The 24707-nt window shown below is 42.4% G+C and overlaps 1 protein-coding gene across 3 annotated transcripts in view; it reads right to left on the bottom strand.

Annotated features, from left to right (window-relative positions):
- PIK3R6 (phosphoinositide-3-kinase regulatory subunit 6) overlaps positions 1 to 24707 on the bottom strand; it is a 76694-nt gene that overhangs the window by 31412 nt on the left and 20575 nt on the right. For all 3 annotated transcript variants that reach the window (XM_019485715.2, XM_014595660.3, XM_019485716.2), the window contains exons 2-7: positions 14913 to 15045; positions 10121 to 10204; positions 6739 to 6830; positions 3534 to 3602; positions 2120 to 2252; positions 165 to 234 (exon numbers count right to left, since the gene is read on the bottom strand). In XM_019485715.2, the coding sequence (XP_019341260.2) occupies positions 165 to 234; positions 2120 to 2252; positions 3534 to 3602; positions 6739 to 6830; positions 10121 to 10204; positions 14913 to 14925 (461 nt within the window). In that variant the 5' untranslated portion in view covers positions 14926 to 15045. The remainder of the gene's footprint in view (positions 1 to 164; positions 235 to 2119; positions 2253 to 3533; positions 3603 to 6738; positions 6831 to 10120; positions 10205 to 14912; positions 15046 to 24707) is intronic.

Raw genomic sequence — 24707 nt, 5'->3', positions numbered from 1 at the left:
AGCCAGGATTAGATTTTGCTCAAGTTCTGTTCTGACAGTGGTTAGCTTTTTGATAGCACTGAAAAATGCCATTGCGTCTATGCTCAGTACGAAGTGAGTGATCGTTTTTTTCCCTGCCAGATTACAATGTCATTAAAAGCCTCACTAGAACCGACAACACTTACTTCTCCTGATAAGGATATGGGTCACTTCTAAGACTTTGTTCGGAAATAACCATTCTTTGGTATAACACTCCTAGCAAAAAAACAAAACAAAACAGATACAGCAGGCAATCAGTGAACAAGCAGTAACATTTGAAAACAAGAGGCCTGATCCTTCTTCATTTATACCAGTATAGCTTAAGAGTAACTCTACTAAGTCAATGGAGCTAGTGTGTAGAGATGAGGATCAGATATATAGTTTAGCACAACCAAGGATAAAAATAGTACAATCTAAAGAAAGCCCTGATGGAAAATATCTTCTATTTAGGGAGAATCCTTTCTATACATTTCCTGTATTTCTCCTTTCTTTGATGGAGTATGAGGTAAGGTGTGAAATTGTACAAAGAAGCAGGGGCAGGGTTTGGGGCTGATCCTCTCTTAACCCACACCTTGTAACACCATTTGCACCAATGGAAAATGGGCGTAAATCTACCACCTTGGGATACCACTGTTCTATACCTACATTGCTTGGGTGTCAAATGACAGCACAGGGTTCCTAGATATGGGGAAAACCTGACAAAGATCCTAGCTCTGTTCAGATGGTGCCAAGGAAGTGTGGTCTTGTGATGAGAGCTCTGGATCAGGACTCATGTGATTTGTGTTCTGTCCTCAGCTTGTCACCTGACACTGTGTACCTCTGTGCTTCTGTTAACATGGAACTAATACATCTTTATCTTCTCGGATGTCATAGGGTCTGGGTGGTGCCCTGCCAAAATGGCAATAGTCCTATAAATACTAAGAACTTTAAAAACTTAAGATAGAGGAAACTAAAAATACATTGTTTCATCAGTCCAAGCAGGTCCAGTTCAGTTTCTAGTTTTACCATTCACCCCTCCAGTGATGCTGGGGAAACCATTTTTCTTCATGCTACAGTTGCCCATGAAATAAATTACTTTTTTTTTTAAAGTGGTCTAGTCTGTTTAGACTACAAGCTCTTTGGGCAGGGACCATCTTTTTGTTCTGGGTTTGTATTGAGCCTAGTATAAGATAGTCCAGGCCTATCACTAGGACTCCTCACAGACATGGAGGGATGTTTCTGTGCATGATTCTTCTCCTTTCTATGCAGTCAGAGTACTCGTATCCATTCTCCCACATAAGTCCAGCTTGAAATTTCCATGAGAAAAAGTACAGTGTGTTTCTCTCCCCTGTAACACGCTACAGACCTTTGAGAAATAAAATAGGAAATGTCTCTGCCCCAAAACAGAGCTCCTAAGGTATATCTACACAGCAAACAAAATGCAATTGTAACACAGGGAGGCATACTCCTAGCTTTAATCTACCTGTCCTAGATAACAATACTAATGACAACATAGTGACAGTTTGTACCCTGTGCCTAAAGAAGGGAGTTTGTGTCCAAAAGCTTGCAAAGAGCAATTTTTCCAACTATTTACTTGGTCTAGTAAAAGATATTACATCTACCCAAAGAACCTCACCTGCCTATGTCCTTAGACCAACACAGCTACAACCAACAATCCTAAAACATAGCAACAGACATTTTGGCAAGGGTAAACAAACAGTGTATGAATCAGGGTCCTCAGTGGGCTAGTAAAACCTGCGCTTAAGTACATGCCATCATATCTTTATTTAAGGAGAGGTAGTTAGCCATGTTAGTCTGAAGTCAGGTAGAAGGCAAGGCACGGTGGCACCTTAGAGACTGACTTGTTCGGGAATGAATAAGCTTTTGTAGGCAACAGCCTACTTTGTCAGATGCTAAGCATTTAGCACAAGTGATAACAGCAAAGCTAGCATGGTGTACGCTCATTCCCTGTGCAGGCATACCTACAGAAGGGTAAAGTTATGTGGCACATGGGGAATGCCTATCACATCTCTGGACCTATACCTCTGTTTAGGTAATCATTACAAAATAGCGATATTCCATAGCTATATGCTCCGCAGAAAAGAACATGAAATACACTAACCTGGTGCCATCCTTTCTGTTTTTAACCGAAAAGCATAGTCCAGGCCAATGGTGCAGTAGGGCTTGGGCAGGGTTAATAGCTTCTTGCAGAAATCATATATTCTTTCATAGAGATCATCTGAAAAGCACGGAGCCTGGCATTGGAAAGAAATGGTTAATGAGATCCTATTGGAGACTGTGGCAGGACAGGCCCTGAGGGCTGCTGTGACTCCCCCTGTGAACCACCCTAATCCTGCCCCGACTCCAGGTTCTCCATATAACACCCTCTTTTTTATCTTTCCTGCCATGCCTTGATATTCCTTTTATGCTGATTGGGAGGCTGCCTCTGAGTCCTGGAGTGATGTCCTTGGTGCTTAGCAGACTCACTCCATCTCTGCCCTTTGTGCCCTCTGTCCGCTAGCAGGACCTTGCCCATTTTCTGCAGGTAGCTCACATCCCAGTAGGAACTACTCACACCCTGTGGACATGACTCAGATTTAGCAGTCTCAGCTCATGACCCTAGTGGCTCTAATCCAGCCTCAGGGGCTCTAGTTGTGGTCTCTGTCCTCCCCTATAGCCATGCCCATGCCTTGCAGGTGTCACTCAGTTGTACTTTACTCCCCTGTACAGACTTCAGCCCTGTGGGCCTAAGCCTGCAGGTTTCTCTGGCTGTAGGCCTCTAGCCTGGGCCCACTTGCTCTGGCCCAGCTTCTTGGTCCCAGCCTTTCCTTTTCTTGGGGCTCAGGCTCTAACCCCCTTAGTTACAGCTGGTCCCAGTCTCCCTCTTTTCCTTTCTGTCTATGGCGCCCTGCCCCTGGCAGAGCCTCTCCAGCACATCTGCATGGCCTCCTAAGCACCCCTACAGCCATCATCCAGTCTTCTGGTAGTTACTGTCTTTAAACCTATCACCACATTCTGCCTTGATTCAAATGGATGCCACCCTGAAGTCAGTGGGGTGAACTAGACCCTAAGACAGAAATAACAGAGATTCTACAGAGATCTAGAAATACTCGTGTGCAGAGATACGGACCGGGGCAGATTTTTAAAAGCATTTAGGCAGCTAGACATTTCTGAAAACCTCGCTAAGTACCTACTTGAATATTTAGGCATCTAACTACCTTTAAAAAATTGGCCCTAGGTGACTTTACAAATCCTCTCTCACTCTATATATATCACATCCTGTGTAGTTAAAGCTGAGACTTCAAACACAAAAATGGGAAATTCTAGGTTCCTGCATAAACACTGATCTGTCAGCACAGCACAGCTGTAGTGCTTCTGAGCGCAGTCTGTTGCAGGCATGTCAGCACAAAGAATGGGTATAGCATGGCTGACTGAATGCTTATTTAGGGATGTTATTTGGGAATGAGACTAATAGTGGTATCATGACCAGAGCTTGGGATGTCTCTGGCTTCTGTGGTATTATCTGTAGATCTTACCTTGATTAGTGTGTACATTAGCGTATGGAGCAGGGGGATGATATAATGTCTATAATCTCCTCTTTCTGCCTGCAAAACCAAAGACAACAATTAAGTAAAGCTTCTTCAGTTCAGTGATTAGCAGACTGGAAAGGCAGCTGAGCAGTGCTGAATCAGAGAAATGCAGTTGGAAATACCAAGTACTCCCTGTTCTTGTGAGGTGCGGTGGGCGGCTTTTAAATGGAAATGTTGGGTCCTGTCTGTTCAGGCCAAACAAATTAAAACTCTTATGCCTCTGGTGAGATGTTGGCAAAGGTACAAGACATTTGGCTGCCCTTCCTTTTGAGTCCGGATCGAAGCTACTGGCCATAAGATTTGTTTTCTCAGCTCCCTAGAAACCCCAGAACACCCCAGAGCTTCACATGTCTTTTATTCACTGAGCTCCCATCACTATGCATATTTTATAGATTCTTAATTGCTTAAATACTGTATGATGCTATATACAGATCCTACATGGGCTGGAAAGGGTTAACACACTGTGGTGAGTACCATTAATTACCCGCACTTAGGGGGAGTGATGGGCCTGTGGGAAGGAGATAAAATGAAGATTGTTCAATTGATTGGGGGTGGCTAGTAAGGAGCATAGATCAACTATTTTTGCTTGGGAAGGAAAGCTTGATTATAATCAAGAACTGAATAGGACTGGCTGGTAAGTTGCTGATGATTGTTAAGAGGGCCATGGAGGGATGCCTGCTGGGTCTGAGAGCTAAGTTCAAGGAGTTGCCGGGTTGTCAACTATTCATAAATTTATGGACCCGCTGGAAAAAAACAAACAAACCCTAAACATTCCTATCTGTAAAAACCCATAAAAACATTTTCCCCCTCTGTAAAAATACAGAGCCAGGTTGAAATACAGAGCATAGCAATGCCACTTGCTATCTGAGTGGGAGCACAGCACCCTGCACATATGGAACGCCTTTATTAGGGCCTGCTAAACCCCTGCCCTGTCTCTAGCTATGTGATGCTGCTGTGTTTCTATGCCTGTCTTCTGCCTATAGCAGCTGTTCACACTGCAAATAGAGGGAGGGGGGTGCTGCAGATGGGATGGAGTTCCAGAATAGGAGGAGAAAAGCAACGGGTGGGGGTCTGTGCTGGGACAAGGAGAGTGGGAATGGTGGAGATCAGGCTGGGGGGACCGGCTGGAAGGGTAGCATGGTACAGAGTGTATTCAGGGATGTCAAGGTATGGGTTGAATAGGGGACCCCTGTGGTGGGGGCATTAGGGTATAAAACTACTTCTGCAATCACACAGGGATGCCCACCCAAGGTTTTTTTTTTTATTACTGACAGTAAAAACACATATCAGTAAAAAAAGTTTCTCTGTTAGTAAAAAACTGTGTTCAGATTGTCAGTAAAAATAATTCATTACAGATGGATTTTTTTCCCCATTATGCGTCCCAGTGTCATTTAGCATTTCTGCCTGGAACTGAACATTAACACAGACTTGGAATGTGTGCATATCCACTGCACAGCCAGAGTTAACAGTGCGCTACAGCACTAATTATATTGCGTTAAGGGCTTAAAGGAGCTTCATTTAACAGGTCTAGCATTGCCTAGGGATGGAATTCCATTTGCCTGTAACTGAACAGTAAAACTTAGTGATCTTATCCAAATATATCTTTGGATGAAATTATTTGTAATAGAGCTGAGCAGGAAATTAGCTCTTCTTGAAAGGAAATGCTGATGAAAATGTATTTTTAGTTGAAATAGTTGTTTGGAAAACAACTATTTTTGGCAACTGAACACCAGAAACAGAATGCACGCTGAGCTGGAATTTGCTGGCTTGCTAGGTGCTGTGTCAGCTATTGCAAGGCATCAAGAACAGGGCCAACACTATGATGCAGCAGATCCCTTGTGCCTCTGATGCTTGACTAGGGGGTTGGTAATCCTGGTGTTGGCCAGATTTCAAAGGACAGAAAGTTTTCCAGAATAGACCTATGAGATCTTTTTCTATCTTGAAAGGCTGAGGGAACACAGTTTGCAATGTGCAAGTACTGATGTGCAAGCTCTAGTAGCTGACCTCAGCAACTATGAAGCCTACACAAGGAGGATTTTTTTTTTCACAACAGGGACTTGTGCTTTACCATGAAAAGCTCCTGGATTTGAGCCTTATGCTGTGAGCTGCACAAATGTTGGTGGGTGTTAGTACTGTATAGCTTGCATTTGGAGCAGTCACACTACAGGCAGCAGGGGCCTAAAGGGCCAAATAGCAAGATTCCCCCATTCCCATTCTGGGCTTCCCTTCTGCCTCCCAGGGCTCCCTACCTGCCCTTCAGGGGTTCCCCTGCCTCCTCCCATCCCTGGGACATTATTTACTTGTGGATGCCTGCACTGTCTGTGCCAACCATTTATCAATGAGAAGTTGGATTTTCAACAAAACAGATTCCCCCCCCCCCAGAAAATGGTCTACTCTGCATTCCATGTAAAATTTCAATTTTCCATCCAAAAGCCAAATGCCTCAAACTCCACATATCCTGCCCATGGTGCCTTGTAGGAGTCTGGAATCCCAGAATACAGTTCTTCTCTATGATCCACGTTCCCCATGTAGCCTGGATCTCCCATAATATACCTTTGCCAAGGACTTCCATTTATGTAACTGATTCACTTTACTATGAGGAGGGATTGTGGTATACCACAATCGAAAAAAAGATGCCTCATTCACAAGGAACTGGAATAGGAGATACCTGAACTGCAACTCCCATGAAGCATTGCAGCAGTTCTGAATTTAAATATCTGGGGGTTTATTTTGTTCTGTTTTAGTTCTTGCCAAAATGTTCTGTATACATTCTCAAGCTATTTTTTTTTCAGTTTTATCAAAATTCTCCTTGAGAGAGGGGATAGAAGGTCCACTTGCTGAGCAGTTTTAACATTTACGTTGTTCTAGGGAGCCTAGCCACTGGCTTGTATAGAGGGAACCAGACTGATGACCATGATAGTGGTACTTGGAGGTTATATTAATGTCTCTGCAGTCATGGCCACAGCTCCAGAGACCACTAGGCTGTTCCTCCACAGCACTGCCTAGAACAGTGAGTAAAAGCCACTTCAGGTGCAGTTGGCCTAACCACTATGCCAGTGAAAATTATTTTAAACCAAGACATGTATACATTAGACAGAAGCTAAACAGGTATCTGGACCTATTGGAAGGCATTGCTTAAGACGATGTTTACCCTTTCCAGCTCCTTCACAAGGATTTTAGCCAAGATGGTGCTGTTCCCAGGATTCCGGTCAGTTTTTTTATGCAAGGTCCATCGCAACATCCCTGTGAAGCCAAAAAAAAGGAAAAAGGGGCTAGGAAGTGATGATAAGGAGCGAGCACATTCTAACAAAATTAAAGACTAGGAGTATGGGGATCGGGGTTCTTCTTCCAGAATTAGAAAGTCCAGATTAGGTATATGGCAGCAGCATAGGTAAGCCAATATATTTCCCTATGCAGAAAAGCCTGTACTTCAATTGGTGCATTTTCCATGATGGATAAGTCATGCTGCCCTGAGCACACTCATGGGGTGTTATAGGGCTTAGGGCTCCAGCAGGAGACTCTCCCCTACACTCATTACATTTATCTGTCTTCCATGGAAAAGATATGAGCAACAATCTCTGAGCCAATGCCTTCTCTCTAGCAGCACTTGGTGTGAATGTATGTGAAGGCTTGGGCACTATTCACAATGCAAGGCCTCAAGGTAGTGAAAGACTGTCAAACCCCAAGCATTCAGGAATCATGAATCAGGTCCTAAAAAATTAAGGTGGTTCTAAAAACCTGATGATTTGTAAACCAGTGCTAAATGTTTGGTTTTTGTATTTGCCAGCTGACTCCCAAATGTTTTGGCTGCACTTGTGTTACATTTTTAAGTATATCTCCACAAGCATGAAAGGTAGAACATAATTATAATACAATAGGGAATGGCAGGGTACAGAGGGGTGTGAAAGAAGAAGATATAAGTCTCTTGCTACTAGGAGCTGGGGGTTTGATGAAAATGCTAGATGTCGTGAGACTTAAAAAGAGACAGCAAAACACTGCAGACAAATTAAAACTGTGTGCATATTTATATGGCTTCCCTGCTGGCCTTGGGTCCACTAGTGACAAAGCCCCACCCACTCACTCCTACTGGGCACAAAGACCTGTAATTAGTGGAGTAGGTGGCTTGGTCTGGCTTCGAATGCACACCGTAGAGTTTAGCTTAGTTGGTCTGCCTTGGAAAAACCTAAGAGTAGCACTGAGAATGGGAGGGGAAGGGCAAATGCCAAACAGACATGCCCCATGCGACAACAACTTCCCCTTGGTACAACTGCTTCAATCCTGGTTTTTAAATGAATGCTAAGCCAACCCAGAGAGAACCAGGAAAGAGTATGCTACTTTCCTGTATTGAGTCCATGCTCCTGGTGACTTGATCCAAAGCAGAAGCGGGGGGCGGGATCAGCCCTAATAGGCCCCCCACTCACAATGACCCATTTGATATTATGGGTGCATTACTTTGCATAACATGAAATTTGCACCTTCATCTCTTCTGGACCAATAACTTTCTTTAGCTGGTCAATTAGATCTGCTTACCACTGTCTCCAGGATAAAAATCACTGCACTGAAACTGCTCTCTGATGTTGTTGGTTTGCTGGCAATGAAAGACTTAAAGAAAGAACATCTCAAAAACAGTCTGCCCACCAGGCCCTGCCTAAGATGTTGAATAACTCAGTGTGCACTGACAGCCCTTGTTTTTTTTAATGTTCAGCAGCAGCAGCAGCAACAACCACAGCCTTTTCTATAAAGAACAGGCTCCAGTGTGTAGGGCCCCATCCCAGCAGAACGCCAGCTGGGCTGCCACATGCGCTTCTGCTATAAAGACAAAAGGAATGGAAATGTGTTCAGTTCTAAGAACACTATGGGTGGCAAGTTTCAATAAGACACTGGATAGCGCAAAGTGTAGGCACCCCCACGTCTGACTGTGGTTAGGTTGTGTAGCCACATCCTTTGTGCACCTTATGTATATGTTCTGTGGACCATTTAGTGACAGAATTGCACTTAATTGTTTGGAGTGACTTTTAGAATATGTCTTCACTGAAATCAAAGGTATGATTCAGCACAGGTGAGCACAAATTTTAATCTGTGCTACCTAGCACAGGTAGCAATAGCACTGAATATGTGGCACAGATTTCAGGTGGGCTAGCAACTTCAGGCTCTCTTGTGGGCCTGTTCTGCCCATGAGTCTACATGTCCACTGCTGTTGTCCATGCTAGTGAAGTCAAGGCTAGTGTTAGCATGCCAAGTCTTACTGCACACTTCTGACTACAATGTAGGTATGCCCTAAATGAAACTCCTAGGGTACATTGTGCAAATTGCCTGTGGAGGGTATACTGTAAGAAGCTGGGAATTATTAGCTGTGGCACATGTGGGCTAGGGTCTGCTCTCTCTCACATTAGCTTAAATCTGGAGCAACTCTGATGACTTCAGTTCTTACTTGCGCTCAGTTCTCACATCACAATTTGGCCCATGGCCTGGTGAATAATTCAGTGTCCCACAAACCAGGATGCCTGATTCTGCTTCTCGCTCACTCCATAACCATGAGCAAGATCCCCAGACTTCAAGCTCTTTTTAGCCTTCTGTTAAAAAAGGAAGATAATGTTCCTCTCCTCCTCCCCCGCCAAAGGCAGCGGTGACGTGTGAAGAAAGGCCTTTGAGATCCTGTGATAAAAGTTCTATAAAAGGGCTGAGGATTATTATTGCACTTCCATAGAGATTTGCTTGCCTATCTGGGGCAGGCAGATGTTGCTGCTGTTCCTAGAATGCAGCACTTGAAAAGTTAGCTACTGATGTCCAACAGGAACAAAGGGTATAAAATCCATGCATATTAGTTTTTCAAACATTAAGAATTGGGCAAGATAAAATCTAATTTCAATTAACTGTAAAGTATTCTGAAAGTTCCAAGTAAAATCCATCTTTTCATGAATTAAGTTTCCCAGGACTCTAGAGTGCAGTTATTTGATTGACAGCGCAAGGTTTCACCCTGCAGACCAATGATACAAGGCACTTAAAATTACCTTATTTATTTGGGGAGCCCAAAACACTTAATCAAGAAGAACATTAACCCATTTGGAGGTAAACTAATAGGGAAACTGAGACAGGGAAACGTGAGTTATTGAATATCATACAGTAAATCAGTGGCAGAGCTGGGAATGAAGCTCTGAATGAACTCTGTTACTCAGTCTCCTGATCTAATCATTATATCTTTCTGGTTACAGAGCGATCAGAATTTTGGAGACTGGAAAGAAGGGAAATTAGATTTTGAATTTCTGTGGGGAAAAGTCTTGTTCAGAATCAGGAGTTGGTCAAAACTTTTGGTCTTTCTGGGAACAAGTCCAGCAATGCACGATCAATGGATTGAGGAGATAAGAGCTTTCCAAATCATCTACCCCAATTTGGTCAGAGTAGAACAGAACACCTGGATGTTATGGGGCCAGTGGGACCAAATAAAACCAAAAACAGCTGACTCTAAGACATTCTAAGACATAAAAAACAGCACTAGGTAGCTGGTAGCTGTACAGAAAGAGCGCCTATCTTACCTCGCTCATTCTGGAAGGCAGGGTGGTGTCCATCGAGTTCTCGAAGCAGGGCATGCACGCTGCGGAGAATGTCTGACTCAGCCTCTAATGTAGAGAGGAGGAAAATGATGTGAGCCACCAAAGCAGCTCTGCTGTTGTTTCACCAGTTATACAGCCTGGGGTTCAGGAGAGATGTATTCACTGCATATAGGCAAAGCACTTATACTTTTATCACTTTTATTTAGGATAGATCAAAAGTTTTCCAATGTTAAAAAGGTCACATCAGAATGGGAGAACACTTGTATGGATCTCTGTAGATTAAGGCCAAAATATTTAGAACTGGGTTGCTAAATGCTAAAGATATAATTTAGCTATGCTGCTAAATGCTTGATAGTGAATTCCCTGATTTAGCACAGGGAAAGTATGGAAACGGAGGCAACACAAATTCTGCAGATGACTGTTTGAGAGTCGTTAGGAAGAAGTGATTCAGTAGCAGATAGTCTATCGAACAATAGAAGGTTCTTCAAACTCTAGTATTATAATGGAGTGATGACAATTTACAGCAGGTAAAGATTTGGTCCATAATATGAAATACCATCTTGATAACTAGTCAAAATTTGTGTGTAGAATAGGGAATAAAGATACTGCCAAAGAAATCAACACTGATGCTGAGACATTTAACAGTGTGTACACTCATTCTAGGAACAGAGAGAGCATTAGTCTAGATTGTTATCATTAACAACCTCGGTATCTGAAATTCAGAAAACTTAAAGTTCAACAACTTTATCTCCTTCTTCCCAACCCTGTTCCTTATACCTATACCAAAAGACATCCTTCTAGCTACTGCATTTCAAATATAAGACCCTTGTTCCTTACCATACTGCCCCGTATGCTAATTAATGACGTAAAAACTCCCCCACCCGCTTACTAGTCATTTGAAGACCCAGCTACATTAAGTTTCTTGTTTGTTTTCTTCCATTTATGAATCCTCCTACCTCATGACTGAGGTTAAGAACCCATTGTATTTTCATTGTTTATCCTCCACGTATGGTCACAAACTTATCCAACTCCATTCACATGCAAGCAAAATCTACTTTTCTTCCATGAAATTCCTTCTTGCCTCCTATTAACCATTCCATATATAACACAAAACACCTTCTGCTCTACAAACCAGAAATAACTTTGCCATCACCATTATTTCTGTGAGTGATATGGTTCTGTAATCATGATATTCAATCTTTGGCCTGACAACATCCACCCTGTACATACTGGTTTGACTTCCAGAGTACCTCTGTTTCCTAAGCAGGCTATAAATGCAGGCACACTCCAACTCCAAACCAATGTTTCCAGTGCTAAGAATTTTACAGGAATTCTTAGAATTGGAAACAAACATCTGGCCATGGACTGTTATCTAGCTGAGAGCAGGTAACTTTCTCACTTTATTCAGAATTACACACACACGTATGTATACACACACAAGCACACAACCCAGTCCAAAATTTACCATTCCTTTAGATTGCCTTTAGTATTAATTTAACTATTTTTCTCCTGTGTTCAGCTGTATTTGAATTCCTTCCTGCAGAACTCCTGTATCACAGACCCTACTTGCTGATGCTTCAGAGATGCTCAAATTAATCACTGGCCTAGGACTCCTTTGGATTTATAGCCTGCCTAAGAAAATGAGCTTCTCTGAAGCTTGAAGGCCAGAGCATGCAGTCTGGATGTTGTCAGTCTGAAAACAGTTTATAGCGATAGGTGGGTATTATGATCTCAGAATCAAACCTGAAAGGTGATGGTGAGGGTCATTCTGGTTTGGAGAGCAAAAGGTGCTTTATGGTTTTTATGGAATGGTGAATGGGAGTCCAGGACAGCTTAGTGGAACTGTAAATGGGGCAGGAGGTCTGTAAGAACTGGATTAAGATGGTAAAAAAGGAAAATGTTATGGTTTCTTGACCTCAATTAGAAGGTTCATACCTGGTAAAAAACTGGTGAGTCAGTAAATGCCAAAGCAGCACTTCCGTACGAATGAGTTTATACTTTACCATGTAGAATGTGGGACAATACACTGAGGAACACATATCTTAAGACTTTTTGACACACTGACTTATACCAGTTTAGTAAAACCTGTGAAGATACCAATTTTGATTGAAGAATACTTTATTGAGAGTGAATCAGAAATGATTTATCCAACTTTCCCTACATATTTGTTAGTCTGTTTAGTTGGTTGCTTTTTTTTTTTTTTTTTGATTGCTGGGTCTTAGATCATAGGTGAATTACAGGGAGTAGGGATTTGGATAAAATCAATTTAGTTGTTCCTGGGATGTATGGAAGTAAGGAAAAAATAGTTTGCCCAAAAGTTCTACTTGAAATATTTGCACTCTTACCTCTAAAATATGGCCAATAATAATGGTCTGGGTTCCTACATACTCTGTCAACACTGAAGGGGCTTAGTGTAAATGAGAATCAGGTCTAGATTCCATCTGAATTGTGGCAACTTGCAATGGACCAGGATCCCACCATACAAAAACAGCACAAAAAGCAATCTCTGCCCCAAACAGCTTACTATATTTCCCACTGAAGGAAGGAGGAAATCTTCAAGTATGAAGAGAGCCCTTTAGGTATGTATATAGGGTTTTGGATTGAATCTCTTCTTGAGTTCACTTCAGTCAGCAGAGGGTAAGCCTCAGGTACAGACCGACATAGCAATGGAAACCTTTCCCAGAGAAATGGACTTGCAAAGGTTCATAGAGGAAACACTGCAGGCAGGGGACATAAATGGCCCTGTGCCATCCAGGAACAGATCGATACCAGACTTGTAGAACAAACTGGCAGCATCCAGAACAACTCAGACATAACAGCCATTTACTAAGAGGAGATCTCTTGCATACAGCCATGAAGCCTTTCACAAACACCTTCACTTCTTAAAGAAGATGAAGGAAGCAAAACTCTCTAAACTTACATGCTCCAACAACAACCCTATAATCTATCCAAGGTAATAGTATCAATCTATCCAACCACACCCAAAGAGTTCAGCATCAGGAAAAGCTTTCATTAAAACAAGATTTTTTTCATGGAATCTTGATCAAAATTACTATGGAAATATTATATTATTGTATTATTATTATTATATTATATTATTATTATTATATATTTTGGAATTAAATATTTTTCTTTTTTGAACATTTTGAATTGTGGACATTTTTCATTCTGAATATTCTTTTCATTTTATACCCCTTATTTTTCACATTTGGTGGCATGCTGTGCATATTCAGCTGTAGTTCCATGTCATACTAGGACATAATGCAATAGCTGAACTATTCTGCTGGTTTTCATTTATTATCTTTTTAAATTGTTGAAGTCAGATGTTACTTCAAAATTATTTCTAAATAAAAATATGTTCTGTTTGCATTTTAATAAATTATTTCCTTGTGTGGATCAAAGTGTTAACCTATTCTATTACAATACAAACAAGAAAGATTTTGACTTAGAAAATAAAATAAAATGTGTCAAACAGCATGATGTAGGAGCCACCCTTTACTATTTTACAAATAAAAAATAGCATTTAATTTTTATACTAGGTTATAATATGACATACTAGTTGTTATTGCTGACTTCCCTTGAAATAACATAAAATAATAAAATATAACTTGGAAACACCCATAAAGTAACATTTGGAGTAAAAAGTCAATTTTCAAAATTCCAACATTTAACATTTCCAAAATAATTTTTTCTGAGTTTCAATTACACATGAAATGATAAAAATATTGGGTTTTTTTTGTTTCATTATTGATTTTCAAAATTTCCTACAAAAGGGAAATTTCAAGTTTCACCAAGTTGTATTAAGAACATCTCCAATGAAGAACATGGAAGAGTTGCCAAAGCTACTAGAATGACCTGCAGTGCTGTGCTTGTCTCCTGGTTAATCATAAAGATAGAGAAAGAAACCCAAAAATAAGCCAGCAGGTTCTATATAGTTCTATATAGTATCTTCTACTATTCTTTTCTTTGTCCAGTTACAGCACTCTATGTACCCTTAAAGCAAATAGCTAAATGCTAATTGTACTATATAGGGTTCTTATTTAATTACAGGTATTGTGTTTAGCATTTGAGAAGGCCTTTTCCAGTTACTTATCATTTTGCTAACTTTTTTCTTCTGTGAATGAAATTTCCCATGCTTGGTTTTGTGCCCAAATTAAAATTTCTGGGAAACTACTGTACCGGCTCGAGGTGATAGGGGTTTTGTTCATCCTCTGGAGCAAGTTTACTGTATGGCTTTTGGCAAGTTACTTAATTTTTTGTGCCTCAATTTCCCATTTGTAAAATGGTTTGTTTTGTCTGTAAGCTTTTCAGGGAAGGAGAGCTCTGACACTGTCTCTCTACAGCACCCTGCACAATTCAATCCTAATTTTCATGCATCCAAGTTGTGCTACCTCTCTGTGCAGAGCTATATTAACTGTCCTTGGTTAGGTCAGCAAATAACACCCTTGTTTTGGAGACGGGAAAACTAAGGCACAAAAAAGCTGATGAGAGATGGTTGTGTTGAAAATAAAAATGGATCGCTGGACTACCAGGCCCAGCCATACAAACAGCCTTCCTACCTATGCCTTCTTGAGAAACAGGCAGATGAGCTACCTGCTCAGCCCCTCCCAAATACTGGTGTAGCAAGGTCTGCATCCATCCTAATAATTTAGGGAAGTTATATCTCAGTAAGCCTCTTGCTATGATGAAGGCTACAGAGCTGCATGGCAGGCATAAGCAATGTCCCCCCCTGGTAGTGTCTGCCCACCCCCACAAGCAAATGGTGATCACAGACCAGTGTTCTCCATGAATGCGCCAAGGTTGTAGCAGGGGACTGTTCTGTCTGTCGCAACGCTTCCTGCACAGCTGGGTGAGTGGATGGCAGCTTCTCACTCCTACCAGGCATGGCCTTATGTCCTCTGTCTATCCTGCAAAACAAGAGCATGGCATGTTGAGCCTCAAGATGATAATGAAATCAGGCCTGCCAAGGTGTGACAGCCAGAGGGAGGTTGGGCAAAACCAGGGAGCTACCACTTGCCCAGGCAGCTACAAAGCATACTGACAGCCAGACTCCCCAAACAGTCGAGACCCTGCAAGGGAGACCATGGTCATAATTGTTCTTTCATTGCCAACATCAGCAGAGACCTGGGATTGAATAGGTCATGAACACAGACTTTCCCTCTGCCCCCTGGTGATGATTCTTCCTGGCCATCGGATGAGTATAATGGAGAAGTGATGTATGGGATGAACTGGATCTGCTATTGCCCATACAGTACCTGACCTAGTGAGAGAGAGGATAGTAGCTTTTATGGCTAGAAACCTAACTTAATCACACCAAGAGGTCTTTCTGAAACTTGTCTGAATGCTGGTTCTTTACCAGGGATATTGGTTGTAGCTGTGTTAGTCTAAAGGCAATAGCAGTCAGAACTCTTGTGGTAGAGGTGATATTCTTATTAGATACTTGATTAGATTAGATAGTTAGATAATTGTAAAGGAATTTCTTTATTTGCAAGCTTTCAGGTTCTTGACCAGGACCTCCTCAAAACCTTGGAAGGTCTCAGGGCTTGTTTCAGCACCCTGGTGTCCAATGGAAAAGACGACTTCTTGCTCGAGTCCTTGCTCCATGTTCCCTATCTCACTCTAAAGGTGATAGGGAACCACTAAATGGTGGTACTTAGGGGCTGGTATCTCTAGGATTGGAAATGTCATGAATTATGCCTGAAAGGGACAGGCTGCACCCATGGTGTTAGCTCAGCACAAGTAGTAGGCCTGTGAGAATAGGCAGCTATTCGATTCAGCTTTGGATCCAGCCACTTTGGATGCCAGGGATCCAGTCCGGAGCTCCGGATTGGTTTCCTGCTTCAATTTGGCCAAAGTGGCTCTGAAGCTTCGGAGTCACTTTGGCGATCTAGCTATAGGGTATAATGGGGAATCAATGAAATATCTATAACTTTGTTGATTTTTGTCTGATTTGGATGAAACTTGCAGAGGTGGTAGCCTCTGCTGAGAGCATAAAGCCTGCCAAGTTTCAAGAAGATTGGTATAGAGGTTTGGGGGGAACTGCACCCCTAATTCTTGAAAGTAAAACTCATGTCACATGTATTTACATCACAGGAGGTAAAAACTTACGGGATGGTGGCCCCTGCTGAGGCCACAAAGCATGCCAAGTTTCAAGAAGATTGGTGCAGGGGTTTGGGGAGAACTAGTACCTACTAGATAATGAGTTAATTAGCAAGGATTAACACCTACAAAACCCGAGACTAAGGAGAGGAAGGAATCAATACAGACAATTAACTGCCCCAAGACAGAGACAGTCAGTTGCACAACCAACCATGTCACGGGTTTTGCCTGTCAGCAGCTAGAGGTGCAGGACCCCAGAACCCAGAAGCCCTGCGCTTATCTCCTTGACAGCTGGCATGCTTCGTGACCACAGCAGGGGCTAGCAGGCTGGCAGTTTTCAGCTGGCTGTGCCGTAACACACAGTGTCACCCATGTCACGAGTTTTGTCTGTCAACAGCTTGAGGTGCAGCTTCCCCCAAATGCTTGTACCTATCTCCTTGAAACTTGGCAGACTTTGTGACCTCAGCGTGGCTACCACCTCTGCAGTTTTCACCCCTCCTGTGGTGTAACACATACACGTGACATGAGTTTTGCTTTCAAGAATTTGGGGTGCAGTTCCCCCCGAACCCCTGCACCAATCTTCTTGAAACTTGGCAGGCTTCATGCACTTAGCAGAGGTTACCACCCCTGCAAGTTTCATCCAAATCAGACAAAAAGCAACAAAGGTATAGATATTTCATTGATTCCCCATTATACCCTATGGCCAGATCTCTGAAGCAGCACCGAAGCTTTTCTGAAGTGGTTTGGAAGCTCCGAACCGCTTCGGAAAGCCTAAAGAAGCCAGCGCTTCAATCCAGACATGCTGCTTTGGTGTCCAAAGTGTCTGAATCTTTTCCAGATCCGAAGCACGGTCCAAAGCCTCACACAGCCCTAACAAATAGTAGCACGCTCCATGCATCCTGTTCTTTAATTGCATTACACCAAATTGAATTGGGTTGAATTTAAAAAGCAGGTCTGCTCCTCTTCAGCTCCTGTTATTGCATCTCTGGGTTTGGGCTTCTGTGGGATGTTCTTTAGGGAGAGTAGAATTTAATTTTTGGAGTTGAAATCCCACTTCTCCCTCATCCCAGTGTAACCCCTTCCTTCTTACTATAACAAACCTGACCTTCAATCAGACAGTCAAAAATGCAATGTGTACATCAGAAAGTGAATAGAATTGGTTGGTCTATACACCCCTTCTCTAGACCATCCTTAATTCACTGACATCCACTATAATGACAAAGTGAATCTACAGCTATTGCCACTTCTGACACCTCCTTCCTGACACCTCCTTCCTACCAATGGTTGGAATTTTTCTACTGAAATAAATAACATGTTTGCTGGGTCCAAAATGTGTCATTTGAAACAATCCAGGTTTGAGGAACATTCATTGAATTCAAAGCAGGACTCCACTGAAACCCTACCTGGCTCCCTGTAGGGTCTGTGCTGAAGTCAGGGATGCTGGGAGCTCAGAGCCCCCAGGTGGTCTCCCCTGGAGCCAGGGACCCTCACAGCTGCTCAGTAAAACTGAGTTTCTTGACACTAGCACTGAAACGGATTGGAACAGCAATCTCACGGGGTGCCTGAAGGGTTAGGCAAAGTTCAGTTTCAATCAAAACTTCTGTTTCAAAGAAACTGGTTTCAGGCTGATTCAAACAAAAATAAGAAAAAATAAATTTCCCACGAAATGAAAGCCTTGCTTTTCAGCCAAGCCTACTAATCACAATTCAGTACTTCAGTGAAACAGAGGCCACAAGGAAATCTCTGGTGCTCTGCTAACTTTTTTCACAGGGCACCAAGAGGGAAGCCAGCCAGGACCCTAGATCTTCCCCTGACCTTGAGACATTATTGTTCTCTTCAGAGAAAGGGAATAAAAACAAGAAGTGGATAAGAAAAGAAGGAAAAAAATTTGGTGTCATGCAACTGCAGCCTGGTATGGTTGCCACCTATCCAAGGATTGAATTAGTAAACTAATCTCCGGGGCCAAATTTATTAATATGTGCGGGAATGATTAAGGACTAGCAAGAGGACTGCAAACTGGGACTGAGAGATGTCGGCAGAGCTATGCATGGGGGATACCAAAACCGGAATCTCAGGTTGGGACTGAAGGGCCCCGGGAGAATGTCGTGCACCTGTGGAGGGCGAGCCCGCAGCTGGGATAGCAGAGAGCCTCACGTCAGGACTGACGGGAATCATCAGAGCTTTGGCGAGTGCATGAATGGGACAGGAGGAAAGGCTTTGGTCAGGATTGGGTCATAGCAATTAAGCAGGGTAAAGGAAAGGCACTCTGTAATTGGCTTTAGCCTGTGCTTTCAGCCCAGTGCTTTGACACAGTCGGGTTGTATGATGAGAGTGGACGAAAAACAGGAACTGGTGGTGATGGTAAGCGGGGAATGCAAAGGGAGGAAGAGGAGGAAGGGTGGGGACTGCAATGAGTTACAGAGAAGCAGTATGAGGATTCTAATAGTAAAGGTGAGCTCCTAAAACATCAACATTTCTCAATACAGGTCAGGCGTCACAGACTGAAGCTGGCCACCAATTTTTTGTCCAAATGATCTCTGGATCAAGCACTGTGTCTATACAATTACATTTTGCTATGAGAATTTTTTAATCTTTGAAATGTAATTGAAGCAAAACACTTCATTTAGGGTCAGATTGGTGTTTGACTGCATCTGTCTATGATGCTGCAGTGCTGCATGGAGGCTGGAATCATCTGCTTCATGCCACATTCTCTCCATCCACACTGGGAAGTGGTTATTTGTGTTAGTTTTAAATCGGGCAGAAGGCTGGGCAGGGCGGCACCTTTCAGATTAGGAGCCATCTTTCCTTCTCTTCAGTCATTGCCTTCCTGAGTTATGAATCTTGACCATGCTCTGTTTCTGACAGTGCCCTGCAGTATGCCTCTGCCCCAGCTATACCTTGTATCCCAGCAGTAAATAGCCGTAGGCAAACTGATTCTATTCCAGCCTGCTTGCATCCCTGAAAACTAGTTGATGTCAAAGGTGGGTGGGTCCTGCAGGGGCTGCTTTTTTGTGACTTAACGGTAAGATGATAGTGTGTTACAAAAGTAGATGTTTTTCTTTTTTTTTTCTTTTTTTGGTAAAAATATATGTCTATATATATATATATATATCTACACTCTGAGTATCACTCCACAAAGAGAACCTTAACCTGTTACAAAAACTGCACCTGCGCGCCCATACAAAGGCTCGTTGGCCACCCAAACCCGTTACAATATCTGCATCATGCACTACACACACAAGCAACTTCCGGTCTCTCAGATCAGGCAACCCTTTCCTTTCATCCCCACCCCACTTGCGGGGTCACATACTTAGTTCACCTGTCAAAAGTAGATGTATTCATGGATTTTCAGGACTTGAACAGTCAAGTGCATATTGCCATTGTGAGATAACTCACTGATTGAACATGTTGCAGAGGCAGGCATATCACTATGGGTGACTCAGGTCCCTTGGGAGCATTCTGCTTTCTACATTTCTTTAAAAATTTATAAAAAAAAAAAAAAAAAAGAATTCTGCAGCAACTGAAGTTTACAAAATCCACCACAGCTCTGTCTGCTTTTTATTTCTGGCTTCTGCCTCTGACAATCAGCCCTGGATCTCTGCTATCCTCACAGACTTCCGCTCCTCACTGGGCAGCAAGCTGCTCAAAGTTAGTGTAGCTAGATGGAGGGGGAGGAGGGGAAGGGGGGAGTTTCCTGTTGTGATGGCAGCATGCATCCTGCCATCTGACAGCTGGAATTGCTGAGCTAGTGGACAGAGACAGAAGGCAGGAGGGGCAACAGCTCCTCAGAGACTCATCAGGAGCTAAACCCTATTCCTCTCTTTGCATGGTTTAGGAGGTAGCTCAATCTAGGGACTAGGGGTGCATACACACCTACAAAGTCGATGTAAAATAAGGTGCCTTAACTAAGTCAATTAAACTAAATTGACTTAAGCCACATCAGAATGTACACATGTACAGCTCCTTGGCAGAGCAGCAGCCATAAGCTGTGAGCTAACTAATGTGACTCTTGCGCCACATTTAAATTGACTCTGCTCCATATACGTGTGTACATTCTGACAGTTAAGTGGACTTTAAAAAGTTAAGTTGGCTTAACTGTCAGAAAGTTAGTATGTGTGTACACACCCTAAAAGAGGGGGTGGTTTTATCCCTGGCTTTAGAAAGGGATCTCAATGTCACTGTGATGTACATCACTTTTCTTTTATGTGCCTCAGTTCCCAATTGGCAAAATGGGAGAAACCCTATTCTCCCAGACACAGGGAAGTGCTTGGCTTTTTTACTTCAGCTCAATAAGGCATTTCCTGATCCTCGGGGGGATGGCAAAGAGCTATGGGTCATTATTTAGTAAAGCAAACTATTTCTTGTTCTGAGCTTACCAACTCACTCCATTTGCAAGTTTCTTCTGCTCCCTGCCATACACTCTCCCACCCTCCTTATCTAACTCTTGCTGCAATGCAGAATACTTCTCTTTTTTCTACTTCTCTCTTTCTTTCCTTGGTAAGCCTAATTGGGCAACATGAGCAATTACTCGGAGATTAAAAGGTCGTTAGAGGGTGACCAATATTCTGTGGTGATAACAGACTTTCAAGGTTCCACGTACAACTAGCTCCCTAGCACGCTATTTGCTCCTCATGAGTAGGCAGAAGACATGTGAGCTTAAACCAGTGAGAAACAGTGAGGAACCCCTTGTGGTCTTGAAGTTTTCCTCTCTTCTATTTTTAAGGTTCTGTTTAAGCTGCAGCGAATACAGCCCTCCTTCCAACTTCCTCTTTGCTACCTCTTATCTTGACTGCAAAGGCTACAAATATGCTCAGCCTCCTGACCTCTCATTTTGCTCAGCAATGTTGAGAAAACTGTACAAAACAAATTAAAATGTGTGATGGCTTTTCTCCCTTCTCTCCAATCCACAGGATCTCCCAGTGTCAAATAACCCTCCTCCCTCCCCACCATGCTGCAAATTAGTAGTGCAGGGAACACCTGCATGTGCAGCATGTGTAGTGTGTGGCACCATAGATGGGTCTGCGGCACCATATACTGCACGTCTGCATTCATCTGGATGCATCCCATGAGGCCCCAAATAATCCCCTCCTGTTCCATTCTCTAGGCCAGGAGCTAGCTTGTGAAAATATCCCCTGTGTTCATAGAAAGATCATGCCTTTAATAACTTATATCTAGATGCAAAAAACTGCCCCAAGGAGTAGGCATGACAATGCCAGGACAGATATAGGCAGTCCTCAACTTAAGATGTTTCAAGTTACAATGAATGGCACTGACAACATTTATAAATTGACGTTCTGTTTCGACTTTCTGAAATCAGTTTTGACTTTAAGGTGCTCGATCCAATGCAACACCATGCCAGCGAACAAGTTCGCTGTATCACCCATCTCCCTGGAGAACATCTGTCCAAACTTCCTTGGACACTTTCCTTAAGAAAGCAGACGAGACTCTAGAAAAGCTTGCAACCAAGACTTCGGAGAAGACTCCAGCCAAGAGCCCTTCAAAAAGTCCAGCAAAGTCACCTCAGAGAAGTCCTTCCAAATCAATATGATTGCTATTTACAATCTAAATACATTAATGTAGCTATATTAATCATCTCTAATTGATGGAGTACAAAATTCTGGGTTATTTTTGGTGAAAATAGGGCATCAGGCCTTGGTTCAGGAACCAATCCCCCATTTATAAGATTAGGACAATCAAAATCACCAAAATTTAGCATTCAAAAAGCATGAGGTACATACCCCAAAGTATCATGAGCCTGCCTTAAAAAACCTGAGTGTTAGAGTGCATGAGAGTGACATTTTCAGACTTCTCTCTGCAATTTTTAGAGCTCAAAACATATTAAAAAAGAAGAAGAAAGAGGGAAGTCTTCTATTATCCCAAAGCTCCATAAAGTGGAACACAAAATATTGCAACTTTTTTTGGTTAAATCCCCAGACTAGGCAATTTGTATTATTTTATTTTATTTTATTTTATTTTATTTTATTTTATTTTTTAAAAGCCAGTTTGCTTCTGGGAAGACCACAGAAGCCTAGGGTCCTCTCTTCCACTACCTACCAGGAACAGATCATAGAATGAGCATGGTGGTGACCTACTGAAAAATGACAATTATTGCCAATGTTGTTGATGGTTTTTATATCCAAGTCTCACTGCTGACACGTAGGAGGAGAGTTTAGCTTAATTTAGAACCCACCCACAAACAATACATTTCTAGATTTAGAATCAAGCTGTAGAAATATGAAGTCTTTTTGGCTGCTTGCAGACATGAGAAAAATAAACCCCAAACCGCGCTTTCCTTTAAACTCAGCACGCATCTGTGCCGAGCCCAGTACATGTCCAGAAGAGGCAGCGTGTTAGTTTAACCCAGCTCTGCAGTGTCTGTATAGACTGGGCACTTTACTAGGACTTTTTTGGTTCTTTTACCTAATAGCTGATTGAATCAGTTATAGATAAAAGTACGAAAAAGTCCTGTTGAAGTGCCCAATCTATGCAGATGCTGCAGGGCTGGGTTGCACTAATGTGCTGCTTGTCTGATAAAACGTATTTGTTTTTTTCCCCCATATCTCCAAGCAGCCAAAGAATTTTCCATTCATGAGAAGTTTAACATTCATTAGGGTTTTTTTGTTCTTTGGGGTTTTTTTTTAAATCTGACTCTTCTGGTGCTTTGGAAGCAAAAACAAGAGCTGTTAGTGCTTGGACAACAGACACTAAACAGAATTGAGTTTTAAATCTATGTTTCTTGAAAATGATTTCTTTCTAAGAAAAAATTAACATGACATTCTGAAACAACTCTTATATGTGTTATCTTAAATGTTAGTCTAGTCATGTCACTTAATGAACTATGAAACGACACTCAGATACTAGGGAAACAGGGATGGTTTAAGAACTGATACAGAACAGGAGGTAAAGAACCATACAATGTTGTGTCCTCCCCCCCGGCCCGTTTACCCTACAATACCAAACACAAATCTGGGAGAGCAAGAGAGACTCTATTCCTTCCTATGCTTCATCAAGACTTGTTTAACTACACTAGGCCTCAGTCACTTCCACTGGTGCAAACCCAAATATGGCAATGGAGATGCACACATCAGGAGACAAAGGGATTGCACTGTAACTAAGACCCACAATTGGCCTGAACACATTTTTTTTATTTTTACAGGCAATGGACAAAAGAGTCTAGCCTGACTTCCAGACCATGGAGGAGTTGTATTAGTGGTTAGCAAAAGCATCTTCTGCCTTTGTAAACTGGTAATAACAGATATGGCCAGACAGAGAGGCCATAGACATGGAACCCTGCAGTACCCAGAAATGCTTCCTAGGTAGAACTGCTCTTTAGAGGAAATGATTCTCTGGAGAAATATCAAAACATTTCTTGAGAACCCAAGCCACCAAAAATTGATGTTCCGATCCTTAGTTATTACAGCTGATCCTCAGCTGGGTGAATCAATGTAGTCTCACTGATCTTAGCAGAGCCGTAGTAATTTAAACCCTGCTATTTGGCAGAAAGTATGGCTGGATGGCACCTTAGGAATTAAGTGGTTCAGAGGGGCAAGAGCTTTCTTAGGCAACAACATACTGTGTATTTGATGAATTAGAGCACCTCATCAGGCTAAGAACCAACCCACGCTACTGCTGGAAAGAAAACATTAGCCTTAGTCCTGATCCTGTAGACATTTAGGCACATTCATAACTTTGCGTCTTGCAAGGAGGCCTGTTGACATGGCTGCAACTGTGCAGTTATACAATGTCATACGTGGTAGTAGGGTGGGAGCCTTGGCAGGCGGACAGCAGGCCCAGTGGAACGGCGAGTCACTGCAGTGACACAATAATCCCCTACAATTTCTGTTCCGTACCACAGCTGTCCGGTTAGGATTGATGACTTAGTTTGGACAGCTTAAAGGACATGGAAAAAGAGTGCAACATGAAATGAAGAGCTATACCAGCAAAAGCATTTGGCAGCTAAGGGCTCAGAGTCTATTTTCATTGCAAATACCTATTTTTGAAAGGTGTGTAACACCCACATGGTGGGAACCTGTCATCACATCAGTTATAGAAACAAGTTCTTCATAAACTAGACTATTATGGTATTCACAAAAAAGAAATCCCACAGGAAAAATGGCTCAGGAAGAAAAAAGTAATTATATGGAAACAGAGTCAAATCTAAGGAGTTCCTTTAATCATCGTGTCATAAGTGATATCACTATCCAAGAGGGTGGAGAACCAGAACAATGACAAAGACACTGTGTGGAAATCACTGAACCAGCATGGAGCAGCATGATGGATGGAGCAGTGGAAATTGTCAGCTATATAAATAGAGTAACCTGAAGAGGCATACAAAGCCTGAAGCATATGGGTTATATATAGTGCTGGGTTTTGAGAGCAGGACAGGGTGTGCTTTTTGGAATGAACACCCATTATCTATACAAAGGTAAAATCACCTTCCCATTTCCCACTCTCTTTCTCCCTGTTTATG

Source organism: Alligator mississippiensis, chromosome 8 (genome assembly GCF_030867095.1).
Source record: "Alligator mississippiensis isolate rAllMis1 chromosome 8, rAllMis1, whole genome shotgun sequence".
NCBI lineage: Eukaryota > Metazoa > Chordata > Crocodylia > Alligatoridae > Alligator > Alligator mississippiensis.
Note: the sequence above shows the minus strand (reverse complement) of the source record. Positions and strands in the feature narration are given on the sequence as shown.